Source organism: Lipotes vexillifer, unplaced genomic scaffold (genome assembly GCF_000442215.2).
Source record: "Lipotes vexillifer unplaced genomic scaffold, Lipotes_vexillifer_v1.1 scaffold835, whole genome shotgun sequence".
In the NCBI taxonomy this organism is placed as follows: Eukaryota; Metazoa; Chordata; class Mammalia; order Artiodactyla; family Lipotidae; genus Lipotes; species Lipotes vexillifer.
In genome coordinates this window covers 1,423,498-1,434,240 of record NW_006774135.1, presented here as the reverse complement: position 1 = coordinate 1,434,240, position 10,743 = coordinate 1,423,498, and the positions used below count along the sequence as shown (strand labels likewise).

The window sequence follows — 10,743 nt, the reverse complement described above, 5'->3', positions numbered from 1 at the left end:
AGGGGAGGGGGAGGGGGAGAAGACAGAGAAGAAGATGGTGGCGTAAGGATTTTCTCTACCAGTTAATACAAAGCTATGTTAATCAATACAGAAGGATATTGACTTAAGGGATAGACTAATAAAACCAATAAGAGAGGTTAGAAATTGACCTATATTTGTCTGGAACTTAATATGTAATTAATATGCAAATCTATGGGGAAAAGTGGACCGTATTATCCAATGCATGGTGCTGATTCTCTACCTCAAACCACGCACAAAAATAAGTAAATTCCAGGTGAATCATGTTAATAGCTAAGTTTTACAGTTTCTAAGAGAAAATATGAGAGAACATCTTAAGACTTCTGTGTACAGCTGGGCTTCTTAAGATACAATAAAAGTGGAGGGGCTTCCCTGGTGGCGCAGTGGTTGAGAGTCCGCCTGCCGATGCAGGGGACACGGGTTCGTGCCCCGGTCCGGGAAGATCCCACATGCCACGGAGCGGCTGGGCCCGTGAGCCATGGCCGCTGAGCCTGCGCGTCCGGAGCCTGTGCTCCGCAACGGGAGAGGCCACAACAGTGAGAGGCCCGCGTACCGCAAAAAAAAAAGAGAGAACAAAAAAACTGGAAACGGTAAAGCAAAATTTGATACATTTGATTAAATTGAAAATTTTAAACTTCTGTTTTGCCCATAACTATAGAAAATGAGAGTAGAATCCACGACAGAAGAAAATATTTGCAAAATAGTCAGTGGACAAAAGATGAGTACCCAGAGTATTTGAAGAATTCCTACATATCAATAAGGAAAAAAAAAAAATCCAGTACAAGAATTGGCAAATGCATTTCCCAAAAGAGAAAACACAGATGGCTAATAAACAACGTGCGGAAAATATTCAACATCATAGTAATGATACAAATGCAAATTAAAACAATGAGACACCACTTTCTACCCACCAGATTGGCTAGAAAGGTTTTTTAAGTAAATGAGCCTTACCAGCAATCAGGAAAATGAAAATGAGAACAACAGTGGGGTAGCATTATAGCATATTATATTCCCCCACCACCAGATTTTCAAAATTTTTAAATCTAACAATAAAAGATTCTGGCTTTCAATAACGGTGAACTATCTGAACTAAACTGTGTCCCACATATAATTATAAAATTGGGGCAAAATATAAAATGCAAATATTTGGCAACCAAACACTGACCAAATGCAGGGAGAAACTGGAGACTGACCCCTAAAAGATGAAGACTGTACAAGGTAATATTTGCAGGCTTGCAGCTTTTTGCCTCCTTAATCCATGTTTTATCCATGTAGGACAGAAAGATGCCATTTTACTGGCTTGAGATATCATATGACAGAAGCTGGGGAGAAAAGTGACTGTAAAGTTAGAAGGGAAATCCTGAAAAAGAGAGAGCCACATTCAAGGGGGAAGGGAGGTAAGACCCCAAATCTGTGTATTAAAGGCACTTAAATCCTCAGCTGACCACTGAACTATACACACATGGGAGAGACTGGGTGGTCTAAAAAAGCAACACCTGGAAACTGCAAGAGCTAAATGGAGATTTCAGCTGCCATCCAACAAAGAAGACAGAGAATTTGGAGTTTGATCCTAGCCAATTTAACTGCCTGCGAAAACAAAATTCAATTCTCTTCAGAGGCACACAACTGAACCCAGAGTCTCTAAAAAGAATCAACCAGATGTCCAGTGTACAATTTAAAAAATTACTAGACATGCAAAGAGACAGGAAAATAAAAGGTGAGCCACAGTCAGGAGAAAAAGAAGTCAACAGAAACTGACCTCCAGATGATCCCAGGGCTGCAATTAGCAGCCTAAGGACTTTAAAGGAACTGTTATAAATACATTCAAGGACTAAAGGAAAATATGGTCATAGTGAATGAACAGTTGTGGAATCTCAGTAGATAGGTGGGAGCTAATAAAAAAAAAAAAAAAAAAAAAAAAAAAAAAGAAGCAAATGGAGATTCCGGAATTGAAAAACACAGCTGAAATGAAAAATTCAGAGCAGATTGGAAACAGCAGAAGAGCCAGTGAACTTGAGGTACAGTAGAAAGTACTCAACAGGAAGACCAGCTGGAAGGTGAGCAGAACCCTGGTGACCTGTGAGACCATAGCTGGAAGTTTAACGTGTGCAACTGGAGTCTCAGAAACAGAGCAGAGAACACAGTTCCATGTGGGTAAATAATAAGCAGCCCCCCAGGCCCCGTGGGCTCTCCATCTGCTGCAACTCCCTAGGATCCGTGAACTATTGCAAAAATCAGGGATACAGGTGTTTCCTTCAGGACTTAGTAAATGACAGGGAAGTCTCAAAGTTTCTTTAAATTTGGCCACCAGGAGTAGACTGGGTGACCTTGTTGTTGGTTGCTTGGTTGATCTCAGGGTGCAAGATGCTTCTTTTACTTGGCTATGTGCTGTGTTGTGATACTTACCCACAATGGCAACAGGGCAGGGCAGCAGCAGCGTTGCTTCCATGCAGACGTGAAGGTTATTTGCCCTCTCCTGTTTCAGTGTAAAGGATTATTACTGTTGCGGCTATTGAGTTAGGTTATAAGGAAAAGATCTGAAGGAGTCTGTGCAAAAGGCACTGAAGTGGAGGTTCAGTGCCCCGCATTGTGACTCGCCGGGCCCCGAGAACTCCCCTCCCCAGCAGCACTTTCCTGACCTATAATACTATAAGGGTGGGCACCCGTGACCTTGAGCTCCTACCGGCACTGAGTTTTCTGCGATTCTTTCAACGGCATGCGCCTGCCTGGCAGGGATGGGGTGGCTTGGCTTTCTTTAACAGTCGGAAAGCCCCCATTCACACAAGCCCCAATTCACATGTTTACCCTGCTCGGATACAAAGTATGGGGACGGTGGAGGTGAGGCCGCTGCTGATGGGAAAGCTTACTGAGTGACGCCACCCACCAGTCCTGGTTCCAGGCCTGGACACACATTAATCCATTCAATCCTCACAGCCCTGTGAATGGAGACCATCCTCGTTCCCACTATAAAGCAGAAAGGGAAACTGAGACACGGCAAGATGCAGTAAATCCCCACGTCCCCCGCTCGTTAAGCGGCATTGGGTGCATCATCCCTCTTTCCGGAACCTGATGGGGTGATCTCATTTCAAAGACGTGGCCAAAGAAGCCAGGAAACAAAGATGCTGCTGTGACACGTGGCTCCTAAAACGTCACAGGCTCAGAACCTCAGCCCTGACCTGGGGGGGCAGGGGTGGAGTGGGGTTGCTCTCAGAAGAGGGAACTCAGCCCTAAAATCCATCACTGAAAGTGCCAGGGGTGTTGTGACGAAACGTCCGGGGCGGCTGGGCTGGCTGTGAACCCAAGTGGCGAGCAAATGGCGAACCCAAGTGCTAGGTGAGCTGCTAGGGAGGCCCACCCTGGTTGCCCCCTTCGGAGCCTGCTCTGTCCCTGATGGGCTGAGGGCCTCCTGCCAGCACTCATCCTTCCGGTGCCATGTCCTGGGCTTCTGGGAGACTCAAGGGAATCGCCGTGAGAGGCTTCAGAAGGTCCCAGCACTGGAGGGCTGGGGTCTGCAGGTGGCTCCCCTGGAGGACGTGGCCCAACAGGCAGGACCAACACCTCTGTCCTCTCCCCAGGTGAGCGTCGGGCCACCCTGCTGGTCACCCGCGCTGCCGCGACCTTCCTCCTGGACAGCGGGGCCCAGGACCTCCTTCGGGACCTGCACGAGGCCTTCTCCGAGAGGCCCTCAGGAGCGCGGAGGCAGTTAGAGGCCGTGCTCTCGGCCGGGGACCGGGAGCGTCTGCGGGCGCAGGTGCAGGAGGCCGCGGACGTAGGCTTCGCGCGCTTCCAGGAGACCGTGCGGAGCCGCCCCGAGCTCCGCGAGGACTCGGGCCGCGAGCTGCTGGCCCCGGTGACCCGCGCGCTCCGGGTCCTGTGGCGCGTGGCACCGCCCGGGGCGCGCCCGGCACTGGGCACTCGGCTGGCCGAGTGCCTGCTGCTGCGGGGGGACGCGGTGGGCGCTCGGGCTCTGTGCGAGCGCTTGCTGCGGCCCTGGAGCGCTGGGGACCGTGCGCGGGACCGGGCCGGGGACCGCGCGCCCCTGCTGGCGCTGCGCGGCTTCTGCGCGCTGCACGCCGGCGACGCGGGGCGCGCCCAGGAGGACTTCCAGGCGGTGGTGGAGCTGGGGCCGCCGCACCCTGGTAGCTGCGTGCGAGCCCTGTGCGGCCGCGGGCTGCTGCGGGTGCTGGCGGGCAGTGCGTTCCTGGGCGCGCTGGACTATGTCACCGCCTGCCGCCTGCGGCCCGAGGAAGCTCTGCTTGTTACAAAGGCCTACGTGCCCTGGAACCAGCGGGGGCTGCTAATGACCGTGCTGCGGGAAGAGGGCCGCAGGATGCTGCAGCGGAGGCCAGAGCCGGGATCCGAGAGCGGGCCGGGCAGCAGGAGCAAGGCTGCAGAGACCGACAGCCGCGCTGCGCAGGAAGGGTAAAAACTAGACCCGTGCACGCCTGGGGCTGCTGCTTCATTCTGGTCTCCTCCAAGTTAGTCGCGGTGTGTTTCCTACTACTTTACAGTAAACTGAGGCAGGGAGCTGCTAGGTGATTTCCTTAAAGCTTTGGTGGCAGATTTAGCACCGGGGCCCGGATCTTAGGGCCCTCGGTCCCAAAGGGCAGGATGCATTATGGACTTAGTTGTCAAAGAAGATTAGAAACGCAAAAATGGGAATGAAAAAATAGAACTTACCTGTCATCCCACTGTTACATGTCCTTGTTGTTTCACCTGTGCATATAGAGTCTACAAAACTGAATTTGTGCTCTATGTGCAAATACATCCCACCTTTCTTACCCCCTAGACCATGAACACTTCTTTGGTCACTAGATATGTTTCTTGGGCAGCCCCATAGCTCATCCTGTGAATGTGCCATCAATCCTTCAGGCATTCCAGTATGTCTGCTCTTAGTTATAACGCATCCCGGGTAATCTCCAGCCTATGCAATGTTCTGCACTACGGATGGAGACAGAGGTGGAGCTCCTGGGTCGGAGAACACAGCCCCCGTGAGGCCCTTGACTTTGGCGCTGCCCACCTGCCCATCAGCCCACACGCTCCAGCCCTCACGCTCCTTTCGCAAAATTCTTGGCCAGCCCAGTGGGTGAACCTGCAGCTGTTTTGACTTGCATTTCTCTGATAGCTGGGAGGTGGCAGGAAGGTGTTTTAGCGAAGCTAAAAGCACTGAGCTGAGGGGCCCCTGGGGGGGGGCATGTTTGACGTCAGCCCCCTCGCCCCTACACGCACGCACAGGCACGCACTCACGCATGCAGGCCTCCTCAGCCCCCTAGTTCCTTAATTTGCATTGCTTTGATTTCATGCTGAGGAGGAACTTTCTTGTAAGAGATTTGGGGCCCTTTGTATCTTTTCTCTCTGGGAACTGTCAAATTTGAGGCTCTGGCCCCTTTGCGCAGTGGGAGCTCCTTCTCATTCCCAAGAGGGCACCCTGGGTGTTATACAGCTCTGCCTACAGCACCCCTGAGCCCTGCAAGGCCATTTTCATCCTGTTGTTGCAGAAAAGAAAGCTAAGGCAGGGTTGGCTGTGGGGTCAGCATACAGCCTCGATTTCTCATCTGTAAAATGCCCGCCTTATGGGGTGGGGGAGAATGGGGGGGATGAGGGCCAAGGGCTGTATGTCGGAAAGGGCAGCCGTGCGCTCTGGGGACGGCACGAGGGTCCTTCCAGCAGGAACCTGGTCTCTGAGGCCCAGCGGGAGGGGCGCTGCCTGGACCAGGTGCAGGGTTAGGATTTGCCTGCAGCCTGCCTCCCTGGGCAGGTGAGAGGGGTGTAGCGCAGGGGTCAGCCCTCTCCCAGCTGCTCTCTCCACAGGGACGCCCATGGCGTGTACCAGCTGGCCATGCTCCTGATGGAGCTGGACACGGAGGATGAGGCTTCGCGCCTCCTGGCGGCCGATGCCCTGTACCGCCTGGGCCGCCTGGAAGACGCCCACAAGGCCCTGCTGGTGGCCCTCTCCCGAAGGCCTCAGGCGGCCCCTGTGCTGGTGCGGCTGGCCCTGCTGCAGCTCCGGAGGGGCTTCTCCTATGATGCCAGCCAGGTGAGGGGGCCCCGGTGGGCCACAGCAGGGCAGATGGGAACAGGGCACAGCTCTGTGGAGGGCACCAGGCCTCCACCGACCCTCGCTCAACACCCTGCAGCCCAGACTTGAGAACAGGCAAAGCTTGTCCCAGCCCCGGTTCTGCCACCTCCAGCAGGTGCCTAACCTCTCTGACCCTCAGTCTCCCCATCTGTGCCCTGCTGTTCCAGGTTCTCATGAGAATTAGCTGCAGCAGGTACCCCAGGGCCCAGCAGGTCTCCAGCGTGCAGTGGCGCTCTGTATTTGCTTTTTGTGTGTTGTGAAGAAAAAGGGCCATGAGTTGAGTGTAAGCAGAGCTTAGTCCCAAGTAAACTAGGCTTGGAGGTGGCCCTGTCCCGGGGAGGGGGAAGAGCAGAGGAGCCCCAGGCCCTCAAGCCCTGCTTGCCTCCCCTCCCTCAGGTGTTATGAGGGCTTCCTGTTGGAACGCGGCAGAAGATTATGTCCCAGGGGGAGATCCAGGCTTTGGGGCAGGGCTGTGGGGCCTGTCAGCTTCCCTCTTGCGCTCTGGCCTGGTTTGGGTTCTGGTCTCCCTGCGCTGGGCCATAGGGGTGGGAGGGAAGGATGCTCTGGGACCGGTGTCCAACCAGGTGCAGCCAGCAGGGGCAGCATCGGGCAGGCCTCTGTGAAGTTATGTCTCCCCGAGGGTCTCGCTCCTCCCAGAGCAGGGACTGATTCCAGGGCTTTTGCTCTGCACCTTCTGAAGGACTCCCTGGGCCCTCTGTCACTTTACGACTTGAAAGCCCCCTTTCCCCACACTTCTCAGACCTCTGGCGCATGAGGCGAGGCGAGGTCCCCATGTCACGGAGGAGGCATGGCTCAGGGACACTGGGACCACGCCCCCCCCGCCCCAGCTCCTGACACTCAGCAGAGGAGCAGCCCAGAGCGGGGCCCACACCTCCCAACCCACTTCTCCCTGTGCTCAGCTCTGGCAACCCGCAGTCCCTGCCCCCATGGGCCACGCCCCCCACGAGCCACGCCCCCACGAGCCACGCCCCTGCGGGCTGCATCCCTGAGCCACACCCTGCACTGAGGATTGGGGTGGACTGGTCCAGCCTGGGGCACAGGGAGGACCAGTGGTGGCGCCCCTGCCCCGCAGCTGGTGAAGAGGGTGATCCAGTCCGGAGACGCAGCCTGCCTCCAGCCCACCCTGGGCGTCTTCCGCCACGAGGACCGCCAGCTGCTGCAGGGCCACTGCCACGCGAGGGCCCTGGCCATCCTGCAGACACAACCAGGCGGCGCCGAGGGCAGAGCCCACACCAGGGAGGCCGTCGCCTACCTCTCTCTCGCCATCTTTGCTGCAGGTAGGAGCCGCCCTCGTTCCTCGTTCCTCCGGGTCCCCCCCCCGCCGTGCCAGGTGCCCAGGGGCAAGGGGAGCCTCTGCCAGGCGGGGAGAGGGTGTAGTCAGGCACCAGGGAGTCTGAGCACGTGCTTGGCTCAGGGGTGTGGCGTGCTTCCGGGCCACTCACTGCAGCAAGCGCACTAACGCCTAGGAGAGGGCCCAACCAGCTGGGACCTGAGCTGGGACCCCCTCCTGAATCCTGGGCCGCCATTGCGCACACCCAGGGCCCTCCCACCTTCTGGTGGGAGGGCCGGACTCAGCCAAGGCCCTTCTCCCAGCTCAACCCCTCTCCCTCCATCCGTGGGGGATGAGGGCCCCAGCCCCCGAAGCCCTTCTTAGGAATAGCGGGGGCAGCTCTGTGTGTGTGCACCTGGTCTCTCCGCTCCCCCAGCCCACCTACCATGCCCTGCCCTAGGCAGAGGAGGGTCAAAGAGTTGGGCCTTCTCAGCCTGGCACCTTCACAGCTGCAGCCATTCTGTGACCTGCCCCGTGGACCCTTCCCCCCACCCCCGCCCTTCCCCTGGCCTCACTTCAGATGCAGCTGCAGCGCCCCCTCCTCTCAGAAGCCCCCTCGGACTGTCCACCAACCCTCCCAGATGCCACCCCTCCTGGCTGAGCTCCCCGTGTCCCTCAGCCAGGGCCCCCCGATCAATCCAGACTGCTGTTCCCTGGTGTGTTGTGGTGCCCAGCAGTCTGAGAGCTCCCTAGGTGACCCCAAAACCGCTGCACCCCCTCCCCCTGCCCCTTGGAGCACCAGGACAGGTGCAGTAACTCCTGGATGAGGGCAGACACACTGAACCTGGCCGTGCCCAGCCGACCTCACATCCTGATGCCACACCCCCTTCCTCCAGGGAGTCAGGCAACTGAGTCCCTGCTCGCCCGCGCCCGCTGTTACGGGTTCCTGGGCCAGAAGAAGACGGCCATGTTCGACGTCACCTCTGTGCTAAGGGCTGAGCCGAGGAACGTGCAGGCGCTGTGTGGACGGGCGCTCTTGCACCTGGCCCTGGACCAGCAGAAGGTACGGGCCCACCCTCCCCACCTGGGGCTGGGCAAGTGGGGGTGCCCAGGGTAGGCGCTGCCCTCCTTCTCAGCCCCCCCAGAGAGAGGAAGCAGGGCCAGGCCATCTGAGCGTCAGTCATCCATCAAACCCCCGCCTGTACTGGGGCTCACGGGAGCCTCACCATCACATCCCCAGTTTGGGGGAGTCTTTCCCTTCCATCTACACAGTCCCCGTGCCCCCCCCCACTTCAGTCAGCATGGATTGATGTGCAAAGCCTCAGGATTACTAGGGGGCCCCCACCTTACAGTAATGAGACCTCCGCTGCCCCCTTGGGTGCCACTGTGAGCTGTCTACACAGGGCCTGTGGATTTGGGTGGTCAGCGTGCAGGGGCAGGGGTGGGAAGCGGTCCATTGCAGGCCCAGGGCAGGTACCTCCCAAAGGGAAGAAGTGCAGCCACAAACAAACAGCCCTGGGCAAGGGCACTCTTTAGCCAAGGGCAATGTCATTGGTGAATGACTGAAATCGACTGTCTGCCCTGCTGCTTCTCTGGGCCAAAGTACAGCCCAGAGGTATCCTCCCTGCCAGGTTTCTGAATTTCTTAAGGGTTGGCGTCTTAGGAGACAAGGAAAAATGATCCAAGATGCCACTGGGATGACAGCATCTCAAGATGGTGTTTCTGCCTGTCAGGGTGTCTGTGTTTCCCCCAAGGGCACTGGCAGCCTGATTTCTGTTCCAGCTGGGCACACACTTGTGCTTGGGAGCCCAACCCTCGGCAGGCCCCTTCCTGTGCTGCGAAAGCATCTGTAGTTAGTTCTCAGGGACAAGCCCATTAAACAGAGACGGGATTCAGCCAAGAGGGCCCTACTGCAGGAGGCGGACCCCTTGGAAACCCACCCCTGGGTGATCTCGACATGCCAGCAACTCCTCCGAGAGGTGCCTCAGAAACATCCCTCCTGCCGCCCTGTCCAGGGCAGCAGGGCATGTGGCAGGGAAAGGCAGCCTGGATGTCTGTGAGTCAGGGTGAGGGAGCAGGGGCACCCCCACATCTCCACACCCATAAGCTTCCTCCTCCTGGAGGTGGGCTGAGGCCAAGCACCCACATACCCTCTGGCCCTTCACCAAGAGAGGAGCTCTGAGCCAGCCTGCCAGGGTCCAGAATCCAGAACCCTGCTCCCCCACCTCTAACTTTCTGAGCAAGCCCTGTAACATCTCTGAGCCTTGTTTCAACATCAGTAAAATAAGGGGGGGGGGGTGCTTGTTCAAGGCCATCAATGCTCAGCCTTGAGGGGGCTGCTTATTCAGTGCTGTCAGATACTCAGCGTGGTGCCTGGTCCCTAATGAGGGCTCCATATGTGGCAGCTGGAATCCCCATGAGCCAGCACAGAATCGGACTTTCCAATTCTGATCAGGTTTACCACTGGCCAGCACCAGGGTCACGTAGGGCCCCGGCCATAGTGTAGGAAGGATCGGAGAGGACCGTCTTTCCATCCACCCATCTAAGGGCTCTGTCTCTCCAAGACCTTCATCCCACACACACCTGCTTGTTCACCTGCTCCAGGAGAACCCCATCCCTGGACTTTAAAAGTATCTAGGCAAACTTCCAGTGCTGGCTAGGAGAGGGTAACTGGTATTGGGCTGCTGAAAACAAAATATCTGGATAAAATACATGACAACTGTCTTCAGGCCCTGAACAACAGGCAGTGGAGAACTGCCATCCCGGAGGAAAGGGAAACCACGAAAGGGGAGTCCAAGGGGAACCCCACGATAACCTTTCTTCCTGGGGAGGCTTTCCTGTTACTGCACAAGGAGGTGGGTCAGTCAGCTTCCTGAGCTGAGGAGGCAGAGACTGGGGTTCCAGGCTGCTGCAGTAGCTGGAATTTGCAAGGAAAGGCAATGGAGAACATGGGGCTGTGCAGAGAAGTCTTCATGGGATTCCAAGTGGTTCTTGTCTGAGTCTGGGCTGCACATGCAGGGGCCCAGCAGAGCTCACCCATGGCAGGAGATGTTGGAATTCTGACCCTGCCAGAGCAGAGACCTTTCTGAATACCTTGGGCACTTAGCTGAGACCACTCCCTAAGTAAACTTCATATCTTAGGACTAAGTTCAAAACTGAAATGGACCTGCCCTCACAAGGAACAAAACCAAGTCCAGGGCTTCCCTGGTGGTGCAGTGGTTGAGAGTCCGCCTGCCGATGCAGGGGACGCGGGTTCGTGCCCCGGTCCGGGAAGATCCCACATTCCGCGGAGCAGCTGGGCCTGTGAGCCATGGCCACTGAGCCTGTGCGTCCAGAGCCTGTGCTCTGCAATGGG

General features: G+C 56.6%; 1 protein-coding gene across 1 annotated transcript in view; it reads left to right on the top strand.

Annotated features, from left to right (window-relative positions):
- TTC34 (tetratricopeptide repeat domain 34) overlaps positions 1-10,743 on the top strand; it is a 22,830-nt gene that overhangs the window by 5,733 nt on the left and 6,354 nt on the right. Inside the window, exons 2-5 of the mRNA XM_007448978.1 lie at positions 3,594-4,440; positions 5,830-6,055; positions 7,191-7,395; positions 8,285-8,451. Coding sequence (XP_007449040.1) covers positions 3,594-4,440; positions 5,830-6,055; positions 7,191-7,395; positions 8,285-8,451 — 1,445 coding nt within the window. The remainder of the gene's footprint in view (positions 1-3,593; positions 4,441-5,829; positions 6,056-7,190; positions 7,396-8,284; positions 8,452-10,743) is intronic.